The sequence below is a fragment of the Hyperolius riggenbachi genome, chromosome 1 (assembly GCF_040937935.1).
Source record: "Hyperolius riggenbachi isolate aHypRig1 chromosome 1, aHypRig1.pri, whole genome shotgun sequence".
In the NCBI taxonomy this organism is placed as follows: Eukaryota; Metazoa; Chordata; class Amphibia; order Anura; family Hyperoliidae; genus Hyperolius; species Hyperolius riggenbachi.
In genome coordinates, this window is record NC_090646.1 from 520,100,310 (window position 1) to 520,122,679 (window position 22,370).

Genomic DNA, 22,370 nt, shown 5'->3' on the forward strand with positions numbered 1-22,370 from the left:
TATGACATGTATCGTTCATGAGTTACGGCATTTTATAAGTTTAAACCTAAAATCTCTCAGAGGAAATGAGTCGTCATTGGTGGGTAATTCAGAGGGGGGCGGGCATTGCCACACCCCCGAACCAGCTTCATCAAAAGCACATGGCCGGCAGGCGGACCTCAGTCCTCCCTGTGTACCATCACCTGATTGAGCCAGCCAGAGGACCATGCGGCTGGCAGCCATTTTCTTGGACTGAAACAAAGCACATTTTCCATGTGCTCAGATTTTCCCCCAAAGGACATCTTCCATGAACCTAAGTATTTTTTTCCTTTTCATTCTGCACTATTAATGTTTCAATAATTGTTGATTTTAATGATTGTCTGTATACATTAATTATTTATATTGCACGTAAATAAAGACTTTATCAAAGTCGTTTACTGTTCCGCTACACCTGCTATACAGCCATACACAGAAACTGAACTCAGGTCTTTGAGGAGTCGCTACTATTGTTGATATCTAGACAGAATACAGTGTGTTTTAACCGTTTTATTTGCAGGATCAGTCAGTCAGTCGATAGGGACCACTGGCCCATACCAGTGGTGGTGGCAGATATACCCTGAAATAGTGTGTAAGTTGTAATTACCGTACCTCACAGGCTCCCTTCTAGTCGGGCTGCTGCCCAAATTCCGTCGATTTCTGTGCACCAATTGGGACCACAGTTTGCATGGTCTGTGTGCTGAAACCGATTGGAAGGCAAATTGCGTTCCGACCACTAGGGCTCCTGTGACACCAGGTATGTATAAATCTTTTGATTTATTTATTCTCTGGTTTCCTTTAACATTTATTTAATTGCCACAGCTTGGAAGAACTTCCAATAAACTTTACACATGCCATGCTTAGTTTTTTTCCCCCTCTAGCTCCTCCGCATCCTCAAACAGGAACCCAGGAGGTTAAACAGTTAAAGGTATACAGGGAATGCCTGTTTTGTTATAAAAATGTGCAACCGCCCTAGGGGGTTATTGTAATAAATGCTTTAATTGGTATAAAAAATTAGTGTACAAGAATAAGTAACCACACCTTAAAAACACTTAAAAATTGTAGTTACACCCCTGATCGGATCCCATAAGTGTACCTGAGGTGTACCTAAAGATTTCTGATTGCAACATTGCTCCTCGTCATGCACAGACGCGGCCATACTGTGCCTGCGCGAGTACGGCTAGGTCAGTGCAATGTGCAGGAGCCGCCCATGAAGAGGAGTGATCTTCAGAAGGGCCCCAGGCAGCCACGGTGGTCTGGGGCTTCTTCCAGTCCCTCTGCAGTCTATCAGGTCCCTTGCTGATCCATGCTCCTCTTTGATCATGCTCCCATGGCCAGGAGGATTCTGCGCAGGGCCGAGGTAGAGGAGAGAGAGCCTCCAGCCTCAGGGCGCAGTGTAGGAGGGGGCACACAACTCACTCAGCCATCATTCCTCTATTGTGTCTGAAGCAGAGAGAAATAAGAAAAGGGGATACATGGCAGTGACTGCAAGCCAGATAACTAGAGATTAAAGGTTTGGGGGCCCTTAGTCTAATAACAATCAGTGCCTGACGGCTGGGGTGTCCTACACGCAGCCACGTTACTAGGCAACAACGTTGCGCGCGTGTATGAAAAACACAATTTGTCTCTTGGTCGGATCTGCCCATCATCGCTAGATCTATGGCTAGATTTAGAATAAGATTCAACCAATGCAAAAACACAATGACCTGACTCAATCAGAAGCCCTAGAAATGGCTAAACAAAGGCTCAAATCACTGACTAACAGTTTAAGGAGATACACAAGTGATGCAGAGGCCAGAAAAAATACAGGTGAATATCCAGTTCTTTAAATAACCATTCAAAGTGTACTGCCTGCTGAAACGAAAGGCCACAATATGTCTGTGCAATTTTTTTTAGAGAACCTGAAAGCACACCATAGCCATAACCTAGGACAGGTACCAATCATCATCACAGTAGCAGGCATCCAACAGCAGGTCAGGGTCATGAAGAGCTCCTGGCCCAGACATTTTATTTATTTATTTATTTATTGTATAAAGCTCTAACATATTACGCAGCGCTGGACATTAGTTTAGGTTACAGACAATATTTAAGGGTGACATACAGCAATATGAAAATACAGGAATACAAGAAAAACCAGATCATGCAGCACAGCATGAGTACAAGGTAATGCTTAGTCAGTCATGGGATGGGAGCATGGAAATTAGGCAAGTTTGGTTCACTCAAATGCATAGCATAGGTGCACAGTAATGGAGGTGCATGATCAGGTAGGACACAAAAGGAAGCGGGCCCTGCCCAAAGGCTTAAATTCTAGAGGGAGAGGTAGGGACACGAAAGGTAGGGGTCCAGAGTCCAGTTGTGGGTTTGGAGCACTTGTGAGGGGTGGTAGGCCAGAGTGAAAAGGTGAATTTTGAGGGCCTTCTTGAAGATGTTGAAGGAGAGGGCTGCCCTAATGGGTGGAGGTAGGGAGTTCCATAGTATTGGAGCAGCTCTTGAGAAGTCCTGGAGGCGTGCATGGGACTGAGTGATGCGGGGGGGGGGGGGGGGGGGCGGTCAGGCGAAATTCATTGGAGGAGCGGAGTGAGCGGCTAGATGTGTACCTTTGAGTAAGATCGGAAATGTAGGTTGGACAGGTTTTGTGGACAGATTTATAAGTCAGACACAGTATCTTGAATCTGATTCTGGACTGGATAGGAAGCCAGTGGAGGGATTCACGGAAGGGAGCCGCCATGGTGGAGCGATGGGAGGAGTGGATAATTCTGGCTGCCGCATTTATGTTGGAATGCAGTGGGGCAATACGGGTCATAGGGAGACCAGACAGAAGGGCATTGCAGTAGTCATGATCTAGATCTACTAGACATGATCTAGTAGACATGATCTAGATCTACTTGGTAGAGACTTTAGTTGCTGTGCATAAACACCCGGCAACACATATGAGCCAGCGGCTGGTAGCAGGGTCCCACACAGGATCCAAGAAAAGACAATAATGACCATTAAATAAACAGTACCATCTTAATATTAGCCAACAACCTACCTCCCGATAACATGTAAAGTCTTCTACTGGAACTGAGCCAGGATGCACCTATATGTCTACCATACCAAGATGAAATACTTTTTTTTGAGCCACCACAGTCACTCATTTAATGATATGGAAATTCAGAGGTAAAAATTAAACTTGTTGGGCTGCTAGCCTATACTTTTGCATGCCTTCCACAAATTATACATACAATAGAATGAGATAACTGTACAAGTTCTCAACCATTTCATACTCAGGCCACATTTTCAGTTTAAAAGCCACCTCCCAGTTTTACTATAATCCCCCATAAGGGGGAAACAAGGTCTGGATGTGAAGTGGTTAATGTGCTGCCAGCATAGGTACAAACCACAGGTCTGAGTAGAGTGCCAAATCTCAGTGATCCTCCTAAGGATTGTAAGGCCTGAAACCCACTACAAATTGCAAATCGACAGTGTTTTTAATTAGTGTTTTGTAAGTGATTCTATAAGCGTTTTCCGGTGCTTTTGGGAGCGATTTTAAAAAGTGTAATTTAAAATAGTAACAAATTTACTATGAGTAGCGATTCATGAGCAATTTACAAGCGCCTTTACATTGAAGCACAAACACTCCCAAAATGCTGCATGTCCTGCGACTGAAATTTTGCTAATTGCAACCGCTACTGTGGAATTTGGTACATTTATTTATATTGGCAGAGCGTTTAGGAAAAGCGCTAGTGATTTAAATCGCTTCCTAAACGCTCAACAAAGCATGGTTGGGAATCTGAGGGAATATTTCTAGAATATTTCTAGAAGCACTGAAGATTCTTGAGAGACAAGACCTCCACACCTTCAATGTTATCTTATCTCCCCGCATACCAGCAAGCTCAGTACTGTGAAGTGCCAACATGTTACTGTATTTCAAATCTGTGTAAATTGAATACATGTATAGTATGTATTTTATGCACTGTCATTTGCATTACATAGTTTTGCATTATAACTATAATTTTGTCTCTTTAATGTTAGTTTTTGGGAAGGCACTGCACTCCCTTTCACGAATTGGTGATGATCTGTGGTTAGACCCCCTGGAAAAAGGTGTAAGTTTCATTGCAAGCATTTTGATGTACCTTTTACTTTATAATATATGCTAAATATTCTGTATACTGTCTCAATTAAATTTAGTGACGTTTTGGCAAGTTTTAGTCAAATTTAAATATATGATGCCTATTTTAACACTGTGTTTAGTCATCATTCAGCAGTGATATGAAAAACACAATTCCCCACTGATTATGATAAGCTAGCACTGGAAACAGCCATTTTGCAGAATAATTAAATATCTAGTCCAGTTTGAAAGCGATGCAGTCAGGTAAATAGCAGCATATTGCTTTCAACTGGCATAGCTTACACACAGAAGCTCTAATATAGATCAAGTTTTATGTTTTGCACTAAGAGTTCAAAGAATAGTCGCCTGGCAGTTTGGAAAGTTCAGTGCAGCATATATATATATATATATATATATACAGGATCTTCTAAAAAAAATTAGCATATTGTGATAAAGTTCATTATTTTCTGTAATGTACTGATAAACATTAGACTTTCATATATATTTTAGATTCATTACACTACAACTGAAGTAGTTCAAGCCTTTTATTGTTTTAATATTGATGATTTTGGCATACTGCTCATGAAAACCCAAAATTCCCATCTCAAAATATTAGCATATTTCATCCTACCAATAAAAGAAAAGTGTTTTTAAAACAAAAAAAGTCAACCTTCAAATAATTATGTTCAGTTATGCACTCAATACTTGGTCGGGAATCTTTTTGCAGAAATGACTGCTTCAATGCGCCGTGGCATGGAGGCAATCAGCCTGTGGCACTGCTCAGGTGTTATGGAGGCCCAGGATGCTTCGATAGCGGCTTTAAGCTCATCCAGAGTGTTGGGTCTTGCGTCTCTCAGCTTTCTCTTCACAATATCCCACAGATTCTCTACGGGGTTGAGGTCAGTTGAGTTGGCAGGCCAATTGAGCACAGTAATACCATTTTTTCGGATGAAAGCAACTTTTACATGTCATTCGGAAATCAAGGTGCCAGAGTCTGGAGGAAGACTGGGGAGAGGAAAATGCCAAAATGCCTGAAGTCCAGTGTCAAGTACTCACAGTCAGTGATGGTCTGGGGTGCCATGTCAGCTGCTGGTGTTGGTCCACTGTATTTTATCAAGGGCAGGGTCAATGCAGCTAGCTATCAGGAGATTTTGGAGCACTTCATGCTTCCATCTGCTGAAAAGCCTTATGGAGATGAAGATTTCATTTTTCAGCACGACCTGGCACCTGCTCACAGTGCCAAAACCACTGGTAAATGGTTTACTGACCATGGTATTACTGTGCTCAATTGGCATGCAAACTCTCCTGACCTGAACCCCATAGAGAATCTGTGGGATATTGTGAAGAGAAAGTTGAGAGACGCAAGACCCAACACTCTGGATGAGCTTAAGGCCGCTATCGAAGCATCCTGGGCCTCCATAACACCTGAGCAGTGCCACAGGCTGATTGCCTCCATGCCACGCCGCATTGAAGCAGTCATTTCTGCAAAAGGATTCCCGACCAAGTATTGAGTGCATAACTGAACATAATTATTTGAAGGTTGACTTTTTTTGTTTTAAAAACACTTTTCTTTTATTGGTCGGATGAAATATGCTAATTTTTTGAGATAGGAATTTTGAGTTTTCATGAGCTGTATGCCAAAATCATCAATATTAAAACAATAAAAGGCTTGAACTACTTCAGTTGTAGTGTAATGAATCTAAAATATATGAAAGTCTAATGTTTATCAGTAGAACTTTATCACAATATGCTAATTTTTGAGAAGATCCTGTATATATATATATATATATATATATATATATATATATATATATATATATATATATATATATATATATATATATATACACAGTGGGTTGCAAAAGTATCTGGCCCCCTTGAAGTTTTCCACATTTTGTCGCATTACTGCCACAAACATGCATCAATTTTATTGGAATTCCACGTGAAAGACCACTACAAAGTGGTGTACATGTGAGAAGTGGATTGAAAATCATACATCATTCCAAACATTTTTTACAAATAAATAACTGCAAAGTGGGGTGTGCGTAATTATTCGGCCCCCTGAGTCAATACTTTGTAGAACCACCTTTTGCTGCAATTACAGCTGCCAGTCTTTTAGGGTATGTCTCTACCAGCTTTGCACATCTAAAGACTGAAATCCTTGCCCATTCTTCTTTGCAAAGCAGCTCTAGCTCAGTCAGATTAGATGGACAGCGTTTGTGAACAGCAGTTTTCAGATCTTGCCACAGATTCTCGATTGGATTTAGATCTGGACTTTGACTGGACCATTCTAACACATAGATATGTTTTGTTTTAAACCATTCCATTGTTGCCCTGGCTTTATGTTTAGGGTCATTGTCCTGCTGGAAGGTGAACCTCCGCCCCAGTCTCAAGTCTTTTGCAGTCTCCAAGAGGTTTTCTTCCAAGTTTGTCCTGTATTTGGCTCCATCCATCTTCCCATCAACTCTGACCAGCTTCCCTGTCCCTGCTGAAGAGAAACACCCCCGAGCATGATGCTGCCACCACCATATTTGACAGTGGGGATGGTGTGTTTAGAGTGATGTGCAGTGTTAGTTTTCCGCCACACATAGCGTTTTGCATTTTGGCCAAAAAGTTCCAATTTGGTCTCATCTGACCAGAGCACCTTCTTCCACATGGTTGCTGTGTCCCCCAAATGGCTTGTGACAAACTGCAAAGGGGATTTCTTACACTTTCTGTTAACAATGCCTTTCTTCTTGCCACTCTTCCATAAAGGCCAACTTTGTACAGTGCATGACTAATAGTTGTCCCATGGACAGAGTCTCCCACCTGAGCTGTAGATCTCTGCAGCTCGTCCAGAGTCACCATGGGCCTCTTGACTGCATTTCTGATCAGCGCTCTCCTTGTTCGGCCTGTGAGTTTAGGTGGATGGCCTTGTCTTGGTAGGTTTACAGTTGTGCCATACACCTTCCATTTCTGAATGATCGCTTGAACAGTGCTCCGTGGGATGTTCAAGGCTTTGGAAATCTTTTTTGTAGCCTAAGCCTGCTTTAAATTTCTCAATAACTTGATCCCTGACCTGTCTTGTATGTTCTTTGGACTTCACGGTGTTGTTGCTCCCAATATTCTCTTAGACAACCTCTGAGGCCCTCACAGAGCAGCTGTATTTGTACTGACATTAGCTTACACACAGGTGCACTCTATTTAGTCATTAGCACTCATCAGGCAATGTCTATAGGCAACTGACTGCACTCAGATCAAAGGGGGCCGAATAATTATGCACCCACCACTTTGCAGTTATTTATTTGTAAAAAATGTTTGGAATCATGTATAATTTCCGTTCCACTTCTCACGTGTACACCACTTTGTGTTGGTCTTTCATGTGGAATTCCAATAAAATTGATTCATGTTTGTGGCAGTAATGTGACAAAATGTGGAAAACTTCAAGGGGGCCGAATACTTGTGCAACCCACTGTATATATATACATATATACAGGATCTTCTAAAAAAATTAGCATATTGTGATAAAGTTCATTATTTTCTGTAATGTACTGATAAACATTAGACTTTCATATATTTTAGATTCAAATACACACAACTGAAGTAGTTCAAGCCTTTTATTGTTTTAATATTGATGATTTTGGCATACAGCTCATGAAAACCCCAAATTCCTATCTCAAAAAATTAGCATATTTCATCCGACCAATAAAAGAAAAGTGTTTTTAAAACAAAAAAAGTCAACCTTCAAATAATTATGTTCAGTTATGCACTCAATACTTAGTCAGGAATCCTTTTGCAGAAATGACTGCTTCAATGCGGCGTGGCATGGAGGCAATCAGCCTGTGGCACTGCTCAGGTGTTATGGAGGCCCAGGATGCTTCGATAGCGGCCTTAAGCTCATCCAGAGTGTTGGGTCTTGCGTCTCTCAACTTTCTCTTCACAATATCCCACAGATTCTCTATGGGGTTCAGGTCAGGAGAGTTGGCAGGCCAATTGAGCACAGTAATACCATGGTCAGTAAACCATTTACCAGTGGTTTTGGCACTGTGAGCAGGTGCCAGGTCGTGCTGAAAAATGAAATCTTCATCTCCATAAAGCTTTTCAGCAGATGGAAGCATGAAGTGCTCCAAAATCTCCTGATAGCTAGCTGCATTGACCCTGCCCTTGATAAAACACAGTGGACCAACACCAGCAGCTGACATGGCACCTCAGACCATCACTGACTGTGGGTACTTGACACTGGACTTCAGGCATTTTGGCATTTCCCTCTCCCCAGTCTTCCTCCAGACTCTGGCACCTTGATTTCTGAATGGCATGTGAAAGTTGCTTTCATCCGAAAAAAGTACTTTGGACCACTGAGCAACAGACGAGTGCTGCTTCTCCGTAGCCCAGGTCAGGCGCTTCTGCCGCTGTTTCTGGTTCAAAAGTGGGTTCATGCTTCCATCTGCTGAAAAGCTTTATGGAGATGAAGATTTCATTTTTCAGCATGACCGGGCACCTGCTCACAGTGCCAAAACCACTGGTAAATGGTTTACTGACCATGGTATTACTGTGCTCAATTGGCCGGCCAACTCTCCTGACCTGAACCCCATAGAGAATCTGTGGGATATTGTGAAGAGAAAGTTGAGAGATGCAAGACCCAACACTCTGGATGAGCTTCAGGCCGCTATCGAAGCATCCTGGGCCTCCATAACACCTGAGCAGTGCCACAGGCTGATTGCCTCCATGCCACACCGCACTGAAGCAGTCATTTCTGCAAAAGGACTCTCAACCAAGTATTGAGTGCATAACTGAACATAATTATTTAAAGGTTGACTTTTTTGTTTTAAAAACACTTGTCTTTTATTGGTCGGATGAAATATGCTAATTTTTTGAGATAGGAATTTTGGGTTTTCATGCGCTGTATGCCAAAATCATCAATATTAAAACAATAAAAGGCTTGAACTACTTCAGTTGTGTGTATTAGAATCTAAAATATATGAAAGTCTAATGTTTATCAGTACATTACAAAAAATAATGAACTTTATCACAATATGCTAATTTTTTGAGAAGATCCTGTATACACAGTATACACTTGGGCATCGTTTAAATGCCACGGGCTACCTGAGCATTGTTTCTGACCATGTCCATCCCTTCATGACCACCATGTACCCATCCTCTGATGGCTACTGCCAGCAGGATAATGCACCATGTCACAAAGCTTGAATCATTTCAAATTGGTTTCTTGAACATGACAATGAGTTCACTGTACTAAAATGGCCCCCACAGTCACCAGATCTCAACCCAATAGAGCATCTTTGGGATGTGATGGAACGGGAGCTTCGTGCCCTACATGTGCATCCCACAAATCTCCATCATCTGCAAGATGTTATCCTATCAATATGGGCCAACATTTCTAAATAATGCTTTCAGCACCTTGTTGAATCAATGCCATGTAGAATAAGGCAGTTCTGAAGGCGAAAGTGGGTCAAACACCGTATTAGTATGGTGTTCCTAATAATCCTTTAGGTGAGTGTATATACTACTAATATTATAAATGGGAAAGTTTGGATGTTTGAACATTTGGATGTTTGTTACTCGATCACGCAAAAATGGCTGAACAGATTTGAATTAAATTTGGCACACACATAATACCTGGAATAACATATAGGATACTTTTTATTCCCATAATCAAAAGTAGGCGGAGACAAATACAGATTTCACTGGCAAAATGTAAACTGCAGCCATTCTTACACTGTTAATGGCAGGGTTCTCAAACTTTGCACAGTTGGTCACTGGGTGACTGGGATAAATATTCAGAAAAGTGAGTGGAGCCTACAAAAGCCAATCAAAATTCACCTATTGATTTTGAATGTAATTGCTGCCATTCTTGCATTGTTAATGGCAGAAGCCTCAAACCCGGTACAGTTGGTCATTGGGTGACCCGGGTTCAAATTCAGAAAAGGGGGTGGAGCCACAAACAGCCAATCAGATGTATTTCATTTCAGTGCAAATTATTGATGCCAAAGACAGCAAAGCTCACAAACTTGGTCATTGAGTAAATGTGTTAGGGTTAGAAAAAGTGGCCGCAGCCAACACCAGCCAAATACATATACGGGCAACGCCAGGTCATCAGTGGGCAGAGACAAATACAAATTTAATTGGGAAAATGTAAACTGCAGCCATTCTTACACTGTTTATGGTAGGGTTCTCAAACTTTGCACAGTTGGTCACTGGGTGACTGGGATTATTCAGAAAAGTGGGTGGAGCCTACAAAAGCCAATCAAAATTCACCTATTGCTTTTGAAGTAGAATATTTAATTACTGCCATTCTTGCACTGTTAATGGCACAACCCTTAAACCTGGTAAAGTTGGTCATTGGGTGACTGGGGTTCAAATTCAGAAAGGGGGTAGAGTCACAGCCAATCAGATTTGTTTCATTTCAATGCAAATTATTGATGCCATAAACCGCAAAGCTCACAAACTAAGCAATTGAGTAATTGTGTGTTAGGATTAGTAATGGGTGAAGCCAATACCAGCCCAATACATACCCGAGCAGTGCCGGGCCATCAGCTAGTATATATACAGTGCATCAGCTAGTATATATACAGTGGGATGCGAAAATTTGGGCAACCTTGTTAATCCTCATGATTTTCCTGTATAAAACATTGGTTGTTACGATAAAACATGTCAGTTAAATACATGATGTAGGAGACATACACAGTGATATTTGAGAAGTGAAATGAAGTTTATTGGATTTACAGAAAGTGTGCAATAACTGTTTAAACAAAATTAGGCAGGTGAAAAAGAAATTAAATCAATAATTAGTAGATCCTTCTTTTGCAGAAATTACAGCCTCTAAAGGCTTCCTGTAGGTTCCAATGAGAGTCTGGATTTTGGTTGAAGGTATTTTGGACCATTCCTCTTTACAAAACATCTCTAGTTCATTCAGGTTTGATGGCTTCAGAGCATGGACAGCTCTCTTTAAATCACACCACAGATTTTCAATTATATTCAGGTCTGGGGACTGAGATGGCCATTCCAGAACGTTGTACTTGTTCCTCTGCATGAATGCCTTAGTGGATTTTGAGCAGTGTTTAGGGTTGTTGTCTTGTTGAAAGATCCAGTCCTGGAGCAACTTCAGCTTTGTCACTGATTCCTGGACATTGGTCTCCAGAATCTGCTGATACTGAGTGGAATCCATGCGTCTCCCAACTTTGACAAGATTTCCAGTCCCTGCACTGGCCACACAGCCCCACAGCATGATGGAATCACCACCATATTTTACTGTAGATTGTGTGACGCCATCGATATGACATATCGAATGCGTCATGGAGTCCCAAACGCAAGTTTCATTGCAAGCGACCAGAATGACATTTTTTTGGGTTAACCTCCTTGCCGGTTATCCTGAGCTGAGCTCGGGGTAACTCGCGCAGGAGGATTGCTCAGGCCCCGCTGGACCGATTTTCACAATTTTTTTTAATTGCACGCAGCTAGCACTTTGCTAACTGCGTGCATAACTCGATCGCCGCCGATTCGCCGCTACACCCCGCTACCCGCAGTGCTGAGAGGTGGATCGGGACTCCCTCTGACGTCACGATGTCGATGATGTCATCGCGATCATCGCCATGGCGATGGGGGAAGCCATGCAGAAAATCCCGTTTTGAACGGGATTTCCTGCTTGCGCAGATCGCCGGAGGCAATCGGAGTGGGTGAGGGGATGCCGCTGCTCATCGGCTATCATGTAGCTAGCGCTAGGATAGCTACATGATTTAAAAATAAGAAAAATTAAAAAACAGTGCTGTGCTGCCCCCTTGCTGCAATAATTGGAACGGCAAGAGGGTTAAATCAACTTTTTTTTCCCTCTCTCTTCGCTGGCATTTTGGTAGCTTCTAATTACAAAACCCTCACCTATGTGTGAAAAGCTGTGTCCTGGAAGAGCATAGTCCCCTGCTGTGTGACAATGTCATCCATCACAGATAAGCCTGACAAAATTCAATAAAAGGCCTCTTGCTTGAGACCTATAGGCACTGATCTCAGCAGGATTTGTCACCTGGCCCCATGTCCTGAGAGATCAAAAGAATCCATCTCCCAGCTGAAACAGCTGACCCCCATGTGACCCTGGGATGCCCCATATTCATATGTTCTCCACATTTTCCTCATAATTCATGGTATAGAAAGTTCCTAGGCCACTGAAAGTTGCACCAGTTCTGAGGTTCAACTTGGTGCTGAGAGAGTTTGGACAAGCTAGGTGCTTCCAAACCCAGGCTACAAAAGGGGAGAAGTAGAAAAAGGTGTTATGAGTCATATCTGGTCCTCCTGTTTAGAACCAAATGATTCCTAAAATTACGCTGATTATGAATATCCATTCGGGTTCTTGGTGTGACCTACGGGCACGCAGAGAGCGGGCAAAACATGAATTGGCCCAAAATCTCTCCCTGCGTAATGGGGCACTGCCTTATTCTAATTGCACAAGCCTGGACTTGTACATGTCATAACTCCCCCCACCTACAGTGAGGAGCAAAACTCCCATGACACAAAGGTCCAGCGTCCTTCACCTTTACTCTGACGTCGAGTAACATCAATCGACCAGCCCGCCAGGACACAGGCCAAAACCGCCATCTTGGACTTTCCGCCAAAGACTTGCGATTGCCGCATGGACTACCAATAACGGTATTTGAACTGTATATTACGACATTATGTTTCTTTTCATCTCTATTCTCTTTCTATCAAACCAATCTGTTCTGCCGGACAGGTATATCTATCTGTGGGCTAAATTAAGCTGTGTGTATGTAGTTTTAGAATAAAACTAACGATTTTATCGTTCAGTCTTGTGTCTGTTCTGGTCATCTGATTGCTGCGATAATGAATCTGCCCTCTGAAGAGTCAGAGTCATACTACCGCATTGTTTTATTATTTGCTTTTAAATTGTTGATTTGCTAGCTAGGTTGTAAATAACCGTTTCTTCCTTCTAGGATTAGCTAGTACCCGATTACCTGTGCGAAATCGATAACTTTAGTTCTCGATTGGACACAATCGAGATTGCATCATATACGGACCCAGTAACCTTTCTTTAAACGTCACATTGCTCACAGTCTTTAAGCCGTCGGAAGTGACCATTTCCCGAACGGTGACTGGAGCATGTCGAACGCGATTGGGCTGGCTACTGTATTATGATAGCGTTGGGGTCTCTTCGCCCTATCAATCGGAGAGTGGTGGCAGTAAATTTACCTGATTTCCAGCGCGAAATCGATATTTTTATTTACCGATTGTATATACAAACGGGATTGTACATGTATGGGCACCTCCAACCAATCTTAACCGTTTACTACGCACACAGTGAATTTGCCTCCAGCAGGCTCTAGTGCATGAGACCTGCATGGCAACAGTGGCCTAGTAATACGGGATTGGTGAGGGATTGACCCAGTACATATTGTCGGCAGCTGCGCGATCAATCTTCATTGTCAGTCTGTTCACCGTAGTTCCTGCGTATGCTAACGGGAGCAGATTAGACGGGATTGGCATGCTCTGTAGCATTAACCTTCTCCCTCTGACGATCCAGCAACCAGTCTTTGTCATCCGTCTGCTCACCGTACTTCCTGCATATGCTAACGGGAGCAGATTCAACGGGATCGCGGGGCTGGATTGTCACAGATAGCAGGTGTTTTTCTTGGAATGCTGTGTTGTTTTTCCTCCATGCATCGTTATGCATCTACTAAATATTTGGTAAAAAAAAGAGAAAAGTAATCGGCACTAGATGCTGACTTGGCAGCTCGGGAGCTGCAGGTGCAAAATCCAAATGTGCCACCGGTAGTTATATGCATCAAAGTAAAAAGGAAGTGTAATTTCCGGGCACCAGATGAATTTGCAAGTCACCTTTAATTAACTCCCGACACCTTCAAATAATACATGCAGTAAATCTTGGTCTTATAGCCGTTTCGCAGGATAAACCTGCTTCTTCAGAGGCAGCAGATACAAAGTTGTGGCATAAAAAACACGATATATATATATACACATAAACAGGTCCAACCGCTGCAAGTGTCCTGCAGTGGCGAGCGTGCGCCAAAATGAAGCGCCGCCCCGAGCCGGTCAGTCCGCCCGCTGGAGGAGGCACGCCCCCTTGTCTGAGAGCATGCAATGGGATTTCCCCAAGCGTCACGTGACTAATGTCACGTGAACCGCATACATCACATCCACTGCTTTCCAATTGGCTGCCGGTATCAGTGAGTGAACAACACTGCAAAGCGTAGCCTAGCAACGAGGCACGCTGTCGGAGACCTGCAATAAACAGAGTTAAAAACATTCGTTAGTGACAAAGTAAAGCAAAGGTTAGAATTAAAGTTGCAACTGGATGCACTTATCTATAAGCATAGAAATAAGAATGATTGAAAATCTTCTTTTTTGTTGTTATGCCCAAATAACTTAGTTTTAGTTTCATCAGTCCACAGCACCTTATTCCAAAATGAAGCTGGCTTGTCCAAATGTGCTTTAGCATACGTCAAGCGGCTCTGTTTGTGCTGTGCATCACTCTCGCATACAGCCTTGTATAAAGTGCGCCAAATGGTTGAACGATGCACAGTGACACCATCTGCAGCAAGATGATGTTGTAGGTCTTTGGTGTTGGTCTGTGGGTTGACTGACTGTTCTCACCATTTGTCGCTTCTGTTTATCCAAGATTTTTCTTCGTCTGCCACTTCAAGCCTTAACTTGAACTGAGCCTTGGTCTTCCATTTTCCTTAATATGTTCATAACTGGGGGAAACAGCTGAAATCTCTGAGACAGCTTTCTGTATCCTTCCCCTAAACCATAATGGTGAACAATCTTTGTCTTCAGGTCATTTGAGAGTTGTTTTGAGACCCCCATGTTGCTACTCTTCAGAGAAAATTAAAAGAGGAGGGAAACTTACAATTGACCCCCTTAATTACTCTTTCTCATAATTGTATTCACCTGTGTATGTAGGTCAGGGGCCACTGAGCTTACCTAGCCAATTTGAGTTCCAATAATTAGTTCTAAAGATTTTGAAATCAATAAAATGACAACAGTGCCCAAATTTATGCACCTGCCTAATTTTGTTAAAACAATTATTACACTTTTTCTGTAAATCCAATAAACTTCATTTCACTTCTCAAATATCACTGTGTGTGTCTCCTATATAATATGTTTAATTGACATTTTTTTATCGTAACAAACAACGATTTATACAGGAAAATCATGACAATTAACAAGGTTGCCCAAACTTTTGCATCCCACTGTATATACCGGTATATATATATATATATATATGTATATATATATATATATATATATATATATATTTTATATTAATAATTTAAATATTCACATACCCTATAGTGGAGAAAGTATTGTTTAATTCCCAGTCTGGTGGATGTTATTTTTTGTATGTTCTGTTTTATAAGAAAAATATGTATGTGACCAACTACTGTACGACTCACAGCAACTATTTTTTTGTCCATTTAACTGTTGGGAGTCTTTTTACTTGTCCAAGCGTGTATCTTTTTATTTTAACTGTTGTTTGGTCTCGGATGTCCATTACAGTAATTAATTGCTACTGTTGATTTTCATGTCCCTAAAAAGTCCCACTTCCTTTTTCCATTAACAACTTCCTGCCGAGCATACAGCATATTCATGTAGTTTCTGGCACCTGATTTCCCAGAACGTCATGAATATTAGTATGTTGCTTTCGATGAGCACAGTGTGCATGCTAGCACACACCTGTGCTCACCACTGGTGGCAAGAAGTGGGGTATGGGGTGGGTGATCACCAATCTACCCTCTACTACCCACACCGCCCTTCCATTCTAGTCAGCAGCATGGCCATGTAAAAGTATTACCTTTCTGGCTCCTCTGCAGCGATTGGCTCTCTCCTCTTCTCTCAATCGTCCTCATCAGTCTTCATGCCCCGAGTCCCGGCTTGATGATGGCATCATCAGCAGGGACCTGGGCCGTGCAGACAATAGAGGAGGGCAGTGGACAGAGGAGGAGAGAGTCGATCACTGCATAGGAGCCATGAGGGTATTTACTTACACAGCCATGCTTTGCCAATCTGTGGAGAATGGGTGCTGGGGCCACCATGAATAAGGGGGGGGGGGGATGGATCTCTGTTTGGGGAGTAAGGGGGGGGGGGCTCTAGAGTACCAGGGAGAGCAGTGGGAGAAAGAGGGCCCACTAAACTAGCGAAAGGGGAAGAGGAAACCAGTAGACTAGCATGGCCTACCTTAACGTGGAAGGGGGGGGGGGGGGGGGAATAGCCTTCATGGGAAAAATATATGAAGGGGATGGGGATGACAAGTCCCCAGGGATAGAAATAAATCAAAAGAGGGGGAGCCACTAGTTCAGGGGGATATGATATAACAAAAAGGAAGGGGGTATTACTTTAATAAATACAAGAAGTTTTAAATCAGGATGATACCATTTAATAAATACAAATTTGATAGCGCTGCCCACTTGAAACCACCTTTTCCCCCCTAATATATAGCAACTAATTACGACTTCTATAAACGTTTTATTCCCCTGGTTAATCTTTAGACATTTTTTTATTATCATTGAAGTACTAGAAGAAAAATACATAATGGAGACAAAATTTTATATCACCACCATACATTGTAGTAGTAACAACATTTACATTTTATAATACGGGATAAATAGCCACATTTATTTAGGGTTTATTATCTACAATAGCACTTTTTATTTTAAATAATAATAGGTGAAAAATGAGAAACTGCTTATTTATTCATTCCTTTGTAAAAAAAAAAAAAAAAAAAAAAACACCCAGAGAAAGTCTAGTTTCTCCAGAAAAAAATGTTGAATATATAACTAAGGCATCATAAGTAGTGATAAAGTTATCGCTGATTAAAAAGGTGCATGGCTAAAACATCAAAAACTGCTCTAGTCCATAAATGGAAAACAGGCCTAGGTGCAAAGTCGTTAAAGGATACCCGAAGTGACATGCGACATGATGAGATAGACATGTGTATGTACAGTGCCTAGCACACAAATAACTATGCTGTGTTCCTTTTTTGCTTTCTCTGCCTGAAAGAGAGAATATCAGGTATGTAAGTGGCTGACTCAGTCCTGACTACAGTGTGACCCTCACTGATAAGAAATTCCCCTTGTTACCTCTTTCTTGCTTTCAGAAGCTATTTTCGGCTAGGAAAGTGTTTTATAGTTGGAATTTCTTATCAGTGAGGGTCACACTGTAGTCACCTCCTGTCTGAGTCAGCGACTTACATACCTGATATTTAACTCTTTCAGGCAGAGAAAGAAAAAAGGAATACAGCATAGTTATTTGTGTGCTAGGCACTGTACATAAACATGTCTATCTCATCATGTCACGTGTCACTTCGGGTATCCTTTAAATGTGCTATGATGAGGGATGTGTGGCTATACATTATAATGTTATGCTTTAATTAGCAAATTATATTTAATATGTGGATATATCGATTTACCCTCCCTGGGTCTTCCTATATATTGTATAAATTCGATCTTTTCTTTCGATTTTCGATTTTGATGATCCTATCAAAAATATAATCATTTGTAAGTTGCACTATTAATGGGTCACTATAAGGTCTAATGTGTACTCACAGCAAAAAAACAAAACACAACCTAATGTGTCATGATTACTTTTTTTGTTTATATACATTAGCTTGCGCTGCGAGTGGTGAATTCTTCCAGATCTGCTTATGCCTGCATCTTATTTTCATCGTTCTTCTTCCAAAGCTACCAAAGGGGGTCCATTCATGAACAAGGGCAAGGGGATGTTCCATTACAGTTAAACTGCAAATTTTCTGTAAAGGTATAGTATTTTATCTGCAGTTTACAGATATTATGCATTTGACTATCTGTTGAGACGATCTGCTGACAATTTAGTATATCCTCATTGACTATTCAATAACCTCCCTGGTGTTCATTTTTTTCTGGATTTTTGTGCAAAAAGTGGTTCCATTAATTTTCATTTGTCTAGCAAGGGTCTAGTATTCATTTTGAGTATAATAAAAGTTTCAAGCACAAAATCATGGCAAAACATTAATGAAAATTATTTTTCCTTTGTACCAGGCCACAGTATCCCCACTTCAGTTTTCTTTATGTTCATTTTTTTCGTGGTCGGATGTGAATTTTCATATGCAGGTTTCAAGAGCATGCAAACATTTGCATACGAACATGAATTTTAATTAGAAAAATGAATGCAAAAAAGTGGAACCCTGCCTTAGAACTGCTGAATGAACCTGACTCGTCCATACCGTTTTCAGCTATTTTTCCCTGGACGAGTCAGGCTCATCCATACCACCAAGGATGTTAAGCCTTTGCTACAATTCTATTCCCAAATAAATTGTGGCACTGTGTACCATGTAAATAAAAACAGAATGCAGTGATTTGCAAATCATATAAACCTGCTGTGAGAGAACGCGGAAAAGCCGCCGCGTGTGCAGACAGCAAGGCGGCTGATTCCGCGTCCAATGCGGCGGTTTGCACGCGCAAGTGTGCGTCTGGTGACATGGCAGAACGCGGAAAAGCCGCCGCATGTATTGATAGCAATGCGGCTGGTTGCACACAGCAGCGTGTGTCTGGTGTGGCTGAATCTGTTAGTTCACACAGGCTTAGGAATACGCGCGCGCGCGCTGAGAGGCAGAACTTTTATGGTGGGCACAGGGGGAGCAGCTGACCAAGCCGATCAGCTGACCCCAGAGCTGGTAACTATTGGTTGATCACTTAGGGGTGGTGCCAGAGAGCGCTGCTCTATATATAGTTATTGCTGGCCACTCACAGGTTGTCTGCCGTTGCGAAAGCTATGTGGAAGCACTCAGACCTTAGTCAGATCCAACGGTGTGTTTGAACCAGGAGGACCTGGGAATTCACACTGAGCCAGATTACTTGTATTATCTTACTGTTATATGTTAGATTAGTTCCAGGGTGTAGAGACCACGGACCTCACACCCAGACTAGGGAACTTGTGTTACCATTCTGTTATTCTTCAGACTAGTTCCAGGGTGTAGAGACCACGGACCTCACACCCAGACTAGGGAAATTGTGTTATCATTCTGTTATATATCAGACTAGTTCCAGGGTGTAGAGACCACGGACCTCACACCCATACTAGGGGACTTGTTATACATCAGACTAGTTCCAGGGTGTAGAGACCACGGACCTCACACCCAGACTAGGCATTGTTTGATATCTGTTATGACTTATTGCTTTCCTGACTACTCCTCTGATATCTGATTCGGTACCTTGCATATCTGATACTCTGTTGCCAAACCCTGCTTGCCTTGGATACAGAATCAGCTTTCTATCTTTGTACTTTGTCTGTCTGTGTGTTGCCGACCTGGCTTGCCCGACCTCGAGAGCTATTTCTCTCCTTAAGAGATAGTCTCCAGATAGGTCAGTGTCACTCACTCTCTGGTCCTTCCTACCTCCAGCCTGACTCCACCCCTTGGAGAGTCTCAGGCTGCTGGAAGGTTCCTGGATTCTCTAAAGCAGTATTGCCTATACTGCTCAATATCACCTGCTCATCAGGTGTGTTTCTCAAAGTATTACTGTTACACCAAACACTCATATATACATAGGTGTCCAGAGGTTAGTAATATATCTGTATTATCAGTGATTCTGCAGATCATCAATAATCAGGTATATATCTGTATTCTTGGTGATACTACAGATCACCAATAATCAGATTCTCTCATGCGCCTATATATACCATCACATATACAGTTTTATTCAATTCATAAATTCAAATTCATATATATATTACACTAATATGCAAGCAAACACTAGCCAACTTTCTCAGTCCCACCTCCCTATGGTAAACAGTCTGGCACGCGCCACAACATATACCTATAGATTGATTCGCTGAGTAAACTTCGTTTTCTAGCATAAAATTGCACCAATCCCTATAGCACCTTTCCAATGTTAAAAAGTGTTTTTGCACCTTTAAAATGGCAATAATAGCCTTTCTTGTTCAAAAATCAATAAAAATAACGTCCTGTGAGCTCACAAAAGTATAATTCATAAATCCAACAGGAAACAGTTCATGTTAAATAGCTTGAATCTTGTCTTGCAAAGCTTTAGACATACAATTTCATATACATCCACCAGAAGTAAAGTGGCTAATTGTATGTATATGAAATTGTATGTCTAAAGCTTTGCAAGACGAGATTCAAGCTATTTAACATGAACTGTTTCCTGTTGGATTTATGAATTATACTTTTGTGAGCTCACAGGACGTTATTTTTATTGATTTTTGAACAAGAAAGGCTATTATTGCCATTTTAAAGGTGCAAAAACACTTTTTAACATTGGAAAGGTGCTATAGGGATTGGTGCAATTTTATGCTAGAAAACGAAGTTTACTCAGCGAATCAATCTATAGGTAAATGTTGTGACGTGTGCCAGACTGTTTACGATAGGGAGGTGGGACTGAGAAAGTTGGCTAGTGTTTGCTTGCATATTGGTGTAATATATATATATGAATTTGAATTTATGAATTGAATAAAACTGTATATGTGATGGTATATATAGGCGCATGAGTGATTTTTAAAACTTTATGAATGCTTAAATGGTGGGGGTGTGAGTAACCCCATTTATCACTGACTGCAGCCAATTGAATTCATTTTATATTGAGTGGGCGCAAATCTACCTGTTTACATTTTTTAATAATCAGATTCTCTCTGCGTGCTGACACCGATCGTTACAGAACGGCAGACCAAAACCAAATGGACGCACTCAGCAGCCGTCTTGACGCACTCACCACCTCGGTGGAAAATTTCATCCAAGTGCTGGGCAACCATCAGACCCAGATCAATGCCTTGTCTGGGTCTGCGCAAGCCCTACAGACGGCTGTGGATACAGTGCGATCTCCTCCTAGCACAGACATACGCATGTCTGTACCTGAAAGGTTTTCTGGCCACAGATCTGACTTTCAGAACTTTAGAAATCGAGTGTTATCATACTTTGAGCTGAGACCTAATTCTTCAGGGACCGTAGCACAAAGAATAACGTTTATTAAGACACTATTGTCAGGGGATTCCCAGACCTGGGCATATAATCTCCAGCCTGGGGATGGGGCTTTAGTCTCGGTAGAGGCATTTTTTAAAGCCATGGCTATAATTTACGATGATCCAGACATTGCCTCTACCGTGGAGCAGAAACTCAAAACTCTGCGGCAGGGCAAGGATCCGGTTGAAATTTACGCAGCTGAATTCAGAAAATGGTCAGTTTCAGCTAGATGGGGTACATTTGCACTACTAGACTGTTTCTTGTCAGGGTTATCAGACGCAGTTTCTGATTTAATGCTGGGTCATCCTGAACTGCAATCTATATATGAGGCCATTTCATTAGCCATCAGAATTGATCGTCGTCTACGATATCAAAGACAGACCCGGGGTAGGAACAATGTGAGATACTTGTCCTACGCTGCGCCTCCGTCTGTTTCATCTCCACCCGTTTCATCTCCATCAGAACCAATGCAGATTGGTCGGTCGAGATTGTCCCGGGTGGAACGGAGGCACAGAGAAACAGAACAGCTCTGTCTATACTGTGCAGAGGGGGGTCATAGAGTGCAGAATTGTCCCAAGAAATCGGGAAACGCTGCCGCCTAGGTGTCGTCGGAGGTAATCCCCTAGGCGCGCAGTCGTTACCTCTAGATGATAAACGTTTGCTTCTCCCTTGTACTATATCTTGGAGGGATAAGACAGAGATCACTGAGGCCTTCGTTGACTCTGGCTCAGCAGCCAATTTTATGGAATATGAATTCGCTAAGAAATTGGGGATCCCGATCTCCCCATTAAAACAACAGATTCGAGTCACTGCGGTGGATGATTCCCCCCTGCAGAGTAACCACCCTTTGTCTCAGACTCCGGAGTTTGGGGTCACAATAGGGGTGTTAAATAAAGAGAGCTTACAGTTCCTGGTGTTGCGTATGACAACCTCCACGATCATTCTTGGCATGCCATGGTTACAAATTCACTCGCCTCAGATCAATTGGGCTACAGGTCAGCTAACGAGCTGGTCTACCCATTGTTAGCATCATTGTCTAGCAAAAGTAACCTTAGGTAAAACCAAAATTCACATGGAGGGATTGCCAGATCAGTATTCAGAATTTGCGGACGTGTTTTGTCCCAAGTCAGCAGATAAACTTCCTCCACACCATCCTTTTGACTGCCCCATTGATCTCAGATCTGGTTGTATGCCCCCTAGAGGTCATCTCTATAATTTATCTGGGCCAGAGAAATTAGCCATGCAAGAATACATCCGAGAAAATTTAGCCAAGGGTTTTATTCGTCCTTCTCGCTCCCC

General features: G+C 42.0%; 1 protein-coding gene across 2 annotated transcripts in view; it reads left to right on the forward strand.

Moving 5' to 3' along the window:
- RAD9B (RAD9 checkpoint clamp component B) overlaps positions 1-22,370 on the forward strand; it is an 80,354-nt gene that overhangs the window by 4,863 nt on the left and 53,121 nt on the right. Inside the window, exons 2-3 of one of the 2 annotated variants that reach the window (XM_068245350.1) lie at positions 4,030-4,100; positions 17,726-17,875. In XM_068245350.1, the coding sequence (XP_068101451.1) occupies positions 4,030-4,100; positions 17,726-17,875 (221 nt within the window). The remainder of the gene's footprint in view (positions 1-4,029; positions 4,101-17,725; positions 17,876-22,370) is intronic. The other variant, XM_068245361.1, reaches the window with a different exon arrangement.